The sequence below is a fragment of the Hemibagrus wyckioides genome, linkage group LG21, assembly GCF_019097595.1.
Source record: "Hemibagrus wyckioides isolate EC202008001 linkage group LG21, SWU_Hwy_1.0, whole genome shotgun sequence".
Classification (NCBI taxonomy): domain Eukaryota; kingdom Metazoa; phylum Chordata; class Actinopteri; order Siluriformes; family Bagridae; genus Hemibagrus; species Hemibagrus wyckioides.
Window position 1 is genome coordinate 1,046,341 of NC_080730.1, and position 12,500 is coordinate 1,058,840.

At 40.9% G+C, this 12,500-nt stretch overlaps 1 protein-coding gene across 7 annotated transcripts in view; it reads right to left on the bottom strand.

Annotated features, from left to right (window-relative positions):
- lrp1aa (low density lipoprotein receptor-related protein 1Aa) overlaps positions 1-12,500 on the bottom strand; it is a 190,604-nt gene that overhangs the window by 70,305 nt on the left and 107,799 nt on the right. For all 7 annotated transcript variants that reach the window (XM_058373888.1, XM_058373889.1, XM_058373887.1 and 4 more), the window contains 6 exons: positions 12,406-12,500; positions 10,201-10,398; positions 9,763-9,970; positions 9,368-9,532; positions 8,907-9,151; positions 7,203-7,334 (listed from right to left, as the gene is read on the bottom strand). The exon at positions 12,406-12,500 is cut by the window's right edge and continues 151 nt beyond it. In XM_058373888.1, coding sequence (XP_058229871.1) covers positions 7,203-7,334; positions 8,907-9,151; positions 9,368-9,532; positions 9,763-9,970; positions 10,201-10,398; positions 12,406-12,500 — 1,043 coding nt within the window. The remainder of the gene's footprint in view (positions 1-7,202; positions 7,335-8,906; positions 9,152-9,367; positions 9,533-9,762; positions 9,971-10,200; positions 10,399-12,405) is intronic.

The following is a 12,500-nucleotide window of genomic DNA, read 5'->3' on the forward strand; positions in this document are numbered from 1 at the left end:
TACAGGTGTATAGAGGTGTGTACAGGTGTATAGAGGTGTGTACAGGTGTATAGAGGTGTATAGAGGTGTGTACAGGTGTATAGAGGTGTGTACAGGTGTATAGAGGTGTACAGAGGTGTGTACAGGTGTATAGAGGTCTGTACAGGTGTATAGAGGTTAATAGAGGTGTGTACAGGTGTATAGAGGTGTGTACAGGTGTATAGAGGTGTATAGAGGTGTGTACAGGTGTATAGAGGTGTGTACAGGTGTATAGAGGTTAATAGAGGTGTGTACAGGTGTATAGAGGTGTGTACAGGTGTGTAAAAGTGTATAGAGGTGTATACAGGTGTATAGAGGTGTATAGAGGTGTGTACAGGTGTGTAAAAGTGTATAGAGGTCTGTACAGGTGTATAGAGGTGTATAGAGATGTATAGAGGTGTGTACAGGTGTATAGAGGTGTATACAGAGGTATAGAGGTGTATAGAGGTGTGTACAGGTGTATAGAGGTGTATAGAGGTGTGTACAGGTGTATACAGATGTATAGAGGTGTATAGAGGTGTATAGAGGTGTATACAGATGTATAGACGTGTATAGAGGTGTGTACAGGTGTATAGAGGTGTATAGAGGTGTGTACAGGTGTATACAGATGTATACAGTTGTATAGAGGTGTATAGAGGTGTATACAGATGTACAGACGTGTATAGAGGTGTGTACAGGTGTATAGAGGTGTATAGAGGTGTGTACAGGTGTATAGAGGTGTGTACAGGTGTATACAGATGTATAGAGGTGTATAGAGGTGTATAGAGGTGTATAGAGGTGTGTACAGGTGTATAGAGGTCTGTACAGGTGTATAGAGGTGTATAGAGGTGTATAGAGGTGTGTACAGGTGTATAGAGGTCTGTACAGGTGTATAGAGGTGTGTACAGGTGTATAGAGGTGTATACAGATGAATAGATGTGTATAAAGGTGTGTAGAGGTGTATAGAGGTGTGTACAGGTGTGTAAAAGTGTATAGAGGTGTATAGAGGTGTATAGAGTTGTATAGAGGTGTATAGAGGTGTGCACAGGTGTATACAGATGTATAGAGGTGTATAGAGGTGTATAGAGGTGTGTACAGGTGTATAGAGGTGTGTACAGGTGTATAGAGGTGTGTACAGGTGTATACAGATGAATAGAGGTGTATAAAGGTGTGTAGAGGTGTATAGAGGTGTGTACAGGTGTGTAAAAGTGTATAGAGGTGTATACAGGTGTATAGAGGTGTATAGAGGTGTGTACAGGTGTATAGAGGTGTATAGAGGTGTGTAGAGGTGTATAGAGGTGTGTACAGGTGTATAGAGGTGTATAGAGGTGTATACAGGTGTATAGAGGTGTATAGAGGTGTGTACAGGTGTATAGAGGTGTGTACAGGTGTATAGAGGTGTGTACAGGTGTGTAAAAGTGTATAGAGGTCTGTACAGGTGTATAGAGGTGTATAGAGGTGTGTACAGGTGTATAGAGGTGTATACAGATGTATAGAGGTATATAGAGGTGTGTACAGGTGTATACAGATGTATAGAGGTGTATACAGATGTATAGACGTGTATAGAGGTGTGTACAGGTGTACAGAGGTGTATAGACGTGTATACAGATGTATAGAGGTGTATAGAGGTGTGTACAGGTGTATAGAGGTGTATAGACGTGTATACAGATGTATAGACGTGTATAGAGGTGTGTACAGGTGTATAGAGGTGTATAGACGTGTATACAGATGTATAGACGTGTATAGAGGTGTGTACAGGTGTATAGAGGTGTATAGAAGTGTATACAGATGTATAGAGGTGTATAGAGGTGTGTACAGGTGTATAGAGGTGTATAGACGTGTATAGAGGTGTGTACAGGTGTATAGAGGTGTATAGAGGTGTATAGAGGTGTGTACAGGTGTATAGAGGTGTGCACAGGTGTATACAGATGTATAGAGGTGTATACAGATGTATAGAGGTGTATAGAGGTGTGTACAGGTGTATAGAGGTGTATAGAGGTGTGTACAGTTGTATAGAGGTGAATAGAGGTGTGTACAGGTGTATAGAGGTGTGTACAGTTGTATAGAGGTGTATAGAGGTGTATAGAGGTGTGTACAGTTGTATAGAGGTGTATAGAGGTGTGTACAGGTGTATAGAGGTGTGTACAGTTGTATAGAGGTGTATAGACGTGTATAGAGGTGTGTACAGGTGTATAGAGGTGTATAGACGTGTATACAGATGTATAGAGGTGTATAGAGGTGTGTACAGGTGTACAGAGGTGTATAGACGTGTATACAGATGTATAGAGGTGTATAGAGGTGTGTACAGGTGTATAGAGGTGTATAGACGTGTATACAGATGTATAGACGTGTATAGATGTGTGTACAGGTGTATAGAGGTGTATAGACGTGTATACAGATGTATAGACGTGTATAGAGGTGTGTACAGGTGTATAGAGGTGTATAGAAGTGTATACAGATGTATAGAGGTGTATAGAGGTGTGTACAGGTGTATAGAGGTGTATAGACGTGTATAGAGGTGTGTACAGGTGTATAGAGGTGTATAGACGTGTATACAGATGTATAGAGGTGTATAGAGGTGTGTACAGGTGTATAGAGGTGTATAGAGGTGTATAGAGGTGTGTACAGGTGTATAGAGGTGTGCACAGGTGTATACAGATGTATAGAGGTGTATACAGTTGTATAGAGGTGTATAGAGGTGTGTACAGGTGTATAGAGGTGTATAGAGGTGTGTACAGTTGTATAAAGGTGTATAGAGGTGTATAGAGGTGTGTACAGTTGTATAGAGGTGTATAGAGGTGTGTACAGGTGTATAGAGGTGGGTACAGTTGTATAGAGGTGTATAGAGGTGTATAGAGGTGTATACAGATGTATAGAGGTGTATAGAGGTGTGTACAGGTGTATAGAGGTGTGTACAGGTGTATAGAGGTGTATAGAGGTGTATACAGATGTATAGAGGTGTGTACAGGTGTATAGAGGTGTGTACAGTTGTATAGAGGTGTATAGAGGTGTGTATAGAGGTGTATAGAGGTGTGTACAGGTGTATAGAGGTGTGTACAGGTGTATAGAGGTGTATAGAGGTGTGTACAGGTGTATAGAGGTGTATAGAGGTGTGAACAGGTGTATAGAGGTGTATAGAGGTGTGTACAGGTGTATAGAGGTGTATAGAGGTGTGTACAGGTGAATAGAGGTGTGTACAGGTGTATAGAGGTGTGTACAGGTGTATAGAGGTGTGTACAGGTGTATAGAGGTGTGTACAGGTGTATAGAGGTGTATAGAGGTGTGTACAGGTGTATAGAGGTGTATAGAGGTTTATAGAGGTGTATAGAGGTGTGTACAGGTGTATAGAGGTGTATAGAGGTGTGTACAGGTGTATAGAGGTGTATAGAGGTGTGTACAGGTGTATAGAGGTGTGTACAGGTGTATAGAGGTGTATAGAGGTGTGTACAGGTGTATAGAGGTGTATAGAGGTGTGTACAGGTGTATAGAGGTGTGTACAGGTGTATAGAAGTGTATAGAGGTGTGTACAGGTGTATAGAGGTGTGTACAGGTGTATAGAGGTGTATAGAGGTGTGTACAGGTGTATAGAGGTGTATAGAGGTGTGTACAGTTGTATAGAGGTGTATAGAGGTGTATAGAAGTGTATAGAGGTGTGTACAGGTGTATAGAGGTGTGTACAGGTGTATAGAGGTGTGTACAGGTGTATAGAAGTGTATAGAGGTGTGTACAGGTGTATAGAAGTGTATAGAGGTGTGTACAGGTGTATAGAGATGTATACAGATGTATAGAAGTGTATAGAGGTGTGTACAGGTGTATAGAAGTGTATAGAGGTGTGTACAGGTGTATAGAAGTGTATAGAGGTGTGTACAGGTGTATAGAAGTGTATAGAGGTGTGTACAGGTGTATAGACGTGTATAGAGATGTATACAGATGTATAGAAGTGTATAGAGGTGTGTACAGGTGTATAGAAGTGTATAGAGGTGTGTACAGGTGTATAGACGTGTATAGAGGTGTATACAGATGTATAGAAGTGTATAGAGGTGTGTACAGGTGTATAGAGGTGTGTACAGGTGTATAGAAGTGTATAGAGGTGTATACAGGTGTATAGAGGTGTGTACAGGTGTATAGAGGTGTATAGAGGTGTGTACAGGTGTATAGAGGTGTGTACAGGTGTATAGAGGTGTATAGAGGTGTGTACAGGTGTATAGAGGTATGTACAGGTGTATAGAAGTGTATAGAGGTGTGTACAGGTGTATAGAGGTGTGTACAGGTGTATAGAGGTGTATCGAGGTGTGTACAGGTGTATAGAGGTGTGTACAGGTGTATAGAAGTGTATAGAGGTGTATACAGATGTATAGAGGTGTATAGAGGTGTATAGAGGTGTGTACAGGTGTATAGAGGTGTATAGAGGTGTGTACAGGTGTATAGAGGTGTATAGAGGTGTATACAGATGTATAGAAGTGTATAGAGGTGTGTACAGGTGTATAGAGGTGTATAGAGGTGTGTACTGGTGTATAGAGGAGTATAGAGGTGTATACAGGTGTATAGAGGTGTATAGAGGTGTGTACAGTTGTATAGAGGTGTATAGAGGTGTGTACAGGTGTATAGAGGTGTGTACAGTTGTATAGAGGTGTATAGAGGTGTATACAGATGTATAGAAGTGTATAGAGGTGTGTACAGGTGTATAGAGGTGTGTACAGGTGTATAGAGGTGTATACAGATGTATAGAAGTGTATAGAGGTATACAGGTGTATAGAAGTGTATAGAGGTGTGTACAGGTGTATAGAGGTGTGTACAGGTGTATAGAGGTGTATAGAGGTGTGTACAGGTGTATAGAGGTGTATAGAGGTGTGTACAGGTGTATAGAGGTGTGTACAGGTGTATAGAGGTGTATAGAGGTTTATAGAGGTATATAGAGGTGTATAGAGGTGTGTACAGGTGTATAGAGGTGTATAGAGGTGTGTACAGGTGTATAGAGGTGTATAGAGGTTTATAGAGGTGTATAGAGGTGTATAGAGGTTTATAGAGGTGTATAGAGGTGTATAGAGGTGTGTACAGGTATATAGAGTTGTATAGAGGTTTATAGAGGTGTGTACAGGTGTATAGAGGTGTATAGAGGTGTATAGAGGTGTATACAGGTGTATAGAGGTGTATAGAGGTGTGTACAGGTGTATAGAGGTGTATAGAGGTGTGTACAGGTGTATAGAGGTGTATAGAGGTGTGTACAGGTGTATAGAGGTGTATAGAGGTGTGTACAGGTGTATAGAGGTGTATAGAGGTGTGTACAGGTGTATAGAGGTGTGTACAGGTGTATAGAGGTGTATAGAGGTTTATAGAGGTGTATAGAGGTGTATCGAGGTGTGTACAGGTGTATAGAGGTGTATAGAGGTGTGTACAGGTATATAGAGGTGTGTACAGGTGTATAGAGTTGTATAGAGGTTTATAGAGGTGTGTACAGGTATATAGAGGTGTGTACAGGTGTATAGAGTTGTATAGAGGTTTATAGAGGTTTATAGAGGTGTATAGAGGTGTGTACAGGTGTATACAGGTGTATAGAGGTGTATAGAGGTTTATAGAGGTGTATAGAGGTGTGTACAGGTGTATAGAGGTGTATAGAGGTGTGTACAGGTGTATAGAGGTGTATAGAGGTGTGTACAGGTGTATAGAGGTGTGTACAGGTGTATAGAGGTGTATAGAGGTTTATAGAGGTGTATAGAGGTATATCGAGGTGTGTACAGGTGTATAGAGGTGTATAGAGGTGTGTACAGGTATATAGACGTGTGTACAGGTGTATAGAGTTGTATAGAGGTTTATAGAGGTGTGTACAGGTATATAGAGGTGTGTACAGGTGTATAGAGTTGTATAGAGGTTTATAGAGGTGTGTACAGGTGTATAGAGGTGTATCGAGGTGTGTACAGGTATATAGAGGTGTGTACAGGTGTATAGAGTTGTATAGAGGTTTATAGAGGTGTGTACAGGTATATAGAGGTGTGTACAGGTGTATAGAGTTGTATAGAGGTTTATAGAGGTGTGTACAGGTATATAGAGGTGTATAGAGGTGTATAGAGGTGTGTACAGGTATATAGAGGTGTATAGAGGTGTATAGAGGTGTGTACAAGTATATAGAGGTGTATAGAGGTGTATAGAGGTGTGTACAGGTGTATAGAGGTGTATAGAGGTGTGTACAGGTATATAGAGGTGTATAGAGGTGTATAGAGGTGTGTACAGGTATATAGAGGTGTATAGAGGTGTGTACAGGTGTATAGAGGTGTATAGAGGTTTATAGAGGTGTATAGAGGTGTATAGAGGTGTGTACAGGTATATAGAGGTGTGTACAGGTGTATAGAGTTGTATAGAGGTGTATAGAGGTGTGTACAGGTATATAGAGGTGTATAGAGGTGTGTACAGGTGTATAGAGGTGTATAGAGGTTTATAGAGGTGTATAGAGGTGTATAGAGGTGTGTACAGGTGTATAGAGGTGTATAGAGGTGTGTACAGGTGTATAGAGGTGTATAGAGGTTTATAGAGGTGTATAGAGGTGTATAGAGGTGTGTACAGGTATATAGAGGTGTGTACAGGTGTATAGAGTTGTATAGAGGTTTATAGAGGTGTGTACAGGTATATAGAGGTGTGTACAGGTGTATAGAGTTGTATAGAGGTTTATAGAGGTGTGTACAGGTATATAGAGGTGTATAGAGGTGTGTACAGGTGTATAGAGGTGTATAGAGGTGTATAGAGGTGTATAGAGGTGTGTACAGGTATATAGAGGTGTATAGAGGTGTATAGAGGTGTGTACAGGTATATAGAGGTGTATAGAGGTGTATAGAGGTGTGTACAGGTATATAGAGGTGTATAGAGGTGTATAGAGGTGTGTACAGGTGTATAGAGGTGTATAGAGGTGTATAGAGGTGTGTACAGGTATTTAGAGGTGTATAGAGGTGTATAGAGGTGTGTACAGGTATTTAGAGGTGTATAGAGGTGTATAGAGGTGTGTACAGGTATATAGAGGTGTATAGAGGTGTGTACAGGTGTATAGAGGTGTATAGAGGTTTATAGAGGTGTATAGAGGTGTATAGAGGTGTATAGAGGTGTGTACAGGTGTATAGAGGTGTATAGAGGTGTGTACAGGTGTATAGAGGTGTATAGAGGTTTATAGAGGTGTATAGAGGTGTATAGAGGTGTATAGAGGTGTACATTGCACTCACCGTAGCAGGTGTGATTATCGTCACTCAGCCTCATTAAGTGAGGACACGCGCAGGAGAAGGTCTGATTATAATTAATGAGGCAGAGGTGAGAACACGGCCCCAGACCACCGTTAGCTGCACACGGGTTCGGAGCTGAAACACAAAATATATAACATTCAATTCATCTTCAGTTCAGTTCATGCTTCAGTCTTAAAGAAAGAGACAGAGACAGACAGAGAGAGAGAGAGAGAGAGAGAGAGAGAGACCGAGAGAGAGAGAGACAGACACAGAGAGAGAGAGAGAGAGAGAGAGAGAGAGAGAGAGAGACAGACACAGAGAGAGAGAGAGAGAGAGAGAGAGAGAGAGAGACCGAGAGAGAGAGAGACAGACAGACACAGAGAGAGAGAGAGAGAGAGAGAGAGAGAGAGAGAGACCAAGAGACACAGACAGATAAGTGAAGGGATGGACAGACAGGCAGGCAGACAGAAGGTGGAGAGAAACACCAAAATATATTGAATACAATGCGGTTAATCTCTTCAGGTTAAACCGCTCTTAATCTCCCCAATAATGAACTATTGATTATGATTTTTTTCAGATGCATCAGATCTAATGAGAGTCTTCACAGTGTGTTCTGAATTTAAATGAGAAAGAAAGAGAGAGAAATGGAGTGAACATGATGCTTTAAAATAAAGTGGAGCATGTAGTCAGCGTAGCTGCAGGTTCCACCATGATGTTAAAAACTCCTACAGTCTGCTGTGGCTGCAGCGTCTCCAACCGTGTGATGTTGGTGCTATTTGCTTGGCTTTTTCTGAGGCTGTGCAACTAAATTTAGCAACTTTTTAAAAAACTGCAGTTATTCCTTTACTGAAGTCCATGGGGTGAAGTCAGATCTGGTCCGATCTTGGCAGGGTTGGGCGGAGTCAGGCAACAGGTTGAAGAGGTGTAGTGTGTTTCAGACTGGATAAGTGTGTTTAATGTGTTGTGTCATGTTGTACAGCTTTGTATAGATATGGGGTTAATAGGAGGAGTTCAGACCCAGGTCTTTGGTCCCATTGTCTGACTTCAGCACAAATTAACTGTGATGTAAGATTTAAAGGGCAGCCACCAGTTAGCTGTATAGAGCAACACTTTCCCAGAGTAATCATTAGGAATAAACCAGTCCTACAGGCAGGGAGAAACTGCCTCACAATTTATTCTAAACACGTGTGTGTATCACATCCACATCAGTACACAATCTCTTCATCAATAGCTCCAAATGCAACATGGAAAAAAACAACCTGACAAACCTGAGCAGAGAGACGGTTAACAGATGATAGCTGATTAAAAACGCACCGACATTCACATCCAAGCCCATCTAATCACACTGTGTGGTCAGTCAGACGCAAACAAACACAATGTCCAGATCTATAGAGCAAACTCCTAGTGTGACCAGCTCCAACTTCACTTTTAATAAAGTGACAAACACCATCAGGACCAGGGTCACTCAAACATGCCTCTGGTGCTCTGATCCACATCCCCTCAGAGACTCGATATGATCCATGTGATCCTCTGGTGCCCTGATCCACATCCCTTCAAAGACTCAACGTGTCTCAGAAACTCAAACTCACACAACACACATAAAAACAGCATCAACAGGCTACTTCTGAAGAGCGATCACAAACCCTTTGTAGATTACAGGGAGTAGGGAATAGGGTGTAGGGTCAGTCTGCTCCCTTCACCGCTCACCTTGTGGTTGTCTGGATGGATGATAAACCTGCAGATCAAAGGGCTGTGTGTTGGTTCTTTGCACCACTGTGACGTTGTTTCCTGTCCACTTGTTGGCTTTGGCGAGTGTGTTGGTGCGCCAGTCCGTCCAGTAAACTTCTCCTCCGTACATAGTGACGGCGAACGGATGCGACAGGTATTCGTGTCCACGGAGAACCTCGATCAGCCCAGACCCGTCGTACTTGGCTGAGTAAATGGCATCGGATCTGGAAGAAAGAGGACAAACAGGGGCACAATAAACCAGTGATGTGGAGCTGCTGGGATTTTAACCTTAAATCTCTTGCTGTTCATCACCATCACACAACCTCTCAGCTGTCCATCATGTGGGTGCAGAATAACTAGAGTAACTTTTTGGAATCTTGCTGAAAAATATCCAAGTGAGTGAAGCTCTGTTGGTGTTGGAGATCAGACAGCCCTCTCACCTGGCATCGATCCAGAGGATTCGTCTCTCCAGGTAATCGACAGTGAGACCATTCGGCCAGCCGCCGTTTCCTGTCTCTTTGTGGATGGTGCGGCGTCCAAATCCACTCATGGAGGCAGCCTCGATCCTCGGCATGCTCGCATCCCAATCTGTCCAGAACAGGATCCTGTAAAAAGTTCATTTGTAGGACATTCAGAGAATAGTAGCTAGAAAGAAACATGTCATTGCTGGAAAAAGGACTAAAACTGAGCTACTGTTGTATTTGAGGGAACTGACCACACGAATGAGAGTCTTTCTGACATCGTAGAGAGTTTATATAGATCAAATCACAACGGCAGCTAATTAAAGGTGAAATCAGTTATGTTGAACTTAAATGATTATAGCACGTGACTTTACCCCTCTCTGGGGTCCAGGGCGATGGCCCGCGGGTGCTCGACGTCTCCGGCTAGCAGAGTAGTGCGCATGGTTCCATCCAGTTTCGCCACCTCGATTTGATCCAGGTTACTTTCCACCCAGTAAATGTTTCCAGCTATCCAGTCCACGGCTAATCCTTCTGGTGTCGCCAAACCGTACTGGATCACTACATCGAAACTGGTAAGAGCCGCTGAGACAAAAATAAAATGAGGGAAATATTTCTGATGAAAATCAAGATTTCTACAAATTATTCCCTCTTTTTTGTTTGTTTTACTGTACATTCTAGATTTTTATTTAAAAAATAAATAAATTTAATATATTTCTCATGATTTTCCTGATTTTCATTGAAATAAGAAAAAAAGTATAAATTTTAAAATAATTTGTAAAAATTTGTATAAAGAGTCTGACTCTGAACCTCACCTCCGTTCTCAGAGAGTTTCCCGCGGTAGATTTTGTCCTCCACCACGTCAGTCCAGTAGAGCGCGCTCTCGTTTAGATGGAAGTCAAGAGCGATGGTGTTGCGAAGTCCAGGTACCAGGACGCTGAACTCTCCTTTGTGCAGGTCAATGCGTCGAATCTCATGACGATTTGAGAAAATAATGAACGGCTTAAACGAATCTGAGAGAAAGAGAGAAGGAGGAAAACAATCCTGTTACGAACAAAACAAACAGATCCACAGGAAGGAGCAAATCGAAATCGAAGACTACAATGTCCTGAAAACTTCTTTCAAGATTTAAATATATAAAAATGTATTTATTTTTTAATATTTATTGAAAACTATATTAATTTGTTATTGTATTAAATTGTAAAATGTATTCATTTATTCATTATTTATTAATCTTTTTAAATTAGATATTTTAAATTTAATTTTACTTTAGAAATTAAAATGAATTAATGAATTAAAAGTTAAAATTAAAAAAAAAATTTAAAAGCAGTAAGCATCTTTACAGATCTTTCTAGCATAATTTTTTTTCTAAATTTCTATCAAATTTTCTCAGCAAATTCTGATTTTCTAAACATGTCCCTATAACTTTCATAAACTGATAAAACGGTGAAATTGTCCTTTGGTTTATTTATTTTATATTGCACATTAATGACACACTAAAGTTATTTTGAATTTTTTCTTCATATTTCAACAACAAACGTCTTCTTTCCTTCCTGCCTTATGATCCACCTCCTGAGCTGCAGGTTCTCCATGTTCCTCTCTCCACACAGATGACGTCCCGCCAGCCATTAAAGCAGCAGTGGAATGCATAATTTATTTTTTTATACAAACTTTGACCTTTTATTTTATCCAAACATCATATCTGAAATCAATCTTCTGCCTGGACTTTCCATAAACTCCTTCATCTGATCGAGGTTCCATGTCCATGGCAACCATCACACTTCCTGCCAAAATAAATGTTTTCCTTTTCTTCTTCATGCTTATTTTTCACATTTCCAGCATGTTAATAATGGAGCTATTCATTGCACTGCTGACTGTTTCCCAGTGCCCTCCTCCTCACCCCGTTTATTAGCCCCAAACCAACAGCCACCGGGGTTTTTACAGAATAAATGCCCTTCTGAGAAGCACACTTCCTGAACAAGTGGAGGATAGCCAACACTATACAACTTCTAACCTATTTAAAGTGTTTCGTTTTGTTCTTTTCTCTTCCTGGATTTTTGTCTCCGTCTTTTAATCTTTTTAAAGGAAAAAAATGAACACTGGGAAAATCTGACTTTTATTTGTCATTTAATGAGGAGTTTCTTTTAACATTATATTTAGCTAAACTGAGAATTTTTTTCATCATAATTTATCAAAAACTAATAGATAAATTTACATTTTTAATTTACATTATACAGTTGTTTCAGAAATTCAAAATTATTGCTATTAGTCTGTCAATGCAAATATATTTTTATGATGTTTCATATATAAGACACTTTACAACAAAATAAATTATATATAACAATGATTAAAAGAATGAAAAAAAATTAAATATAACAGTTAAGCTTCTACATGATATATATATATATATATATATATAATTTTTTTTTTACTGGTGATGAAAATATGTAATAACCACAGAGTAGGGGATAGGAGCTGGGGGGGGAAGGGGGTAGGGGATAGGGGTAGGGGTAGTGGGTAGAGAGTAGGAGATAGGTGATAGGAACAGGGATAGGGGAATATGGGATAGGGAATAGAGGATTGGGGAACAGGATAAGGAATAGAGAAGATGGAATAGGGGTAGGGGATAGAGAATAGAGGATTAGGGAAGAGGGAATAAGGGGTAGGGAATAGAGGATAGGGAATAGGGGTAGGGGATAGAGGATAAGGAATAGGGAATAGAGGATAGAGAATAGGGGTAGGGATAGAGGATAGGGAATAGGGGTAGGAGATAGAGAATAGAGGATTATGGAAGAGGGAAGAGGGGGTAGGGGATAGAGGATAAGGAATAGGGGTAGGATATAGAGAATAGAGGATTAGGGAAGAGGGAATAAGGGGTAGGGGATAGAGGATAGGGAATAGGGGTAGGGGACAGAGAATAGAGGATTAGGGAAGAGGGAATAGGGGCAGTAGGGATTATGGAACACAGGTTAGTAAACAAGGAGGTCAGATCAGGCCTCTACATGTGGAATGTTCTTTACCGGTGCTCCTGCAGCTCTCCATGTCCGGCTCCAGAGCCCAGCCCTCGTAACACGAGCACTTGACGGTGAATTTGTCCTGCTCACAGCGCTGGCTG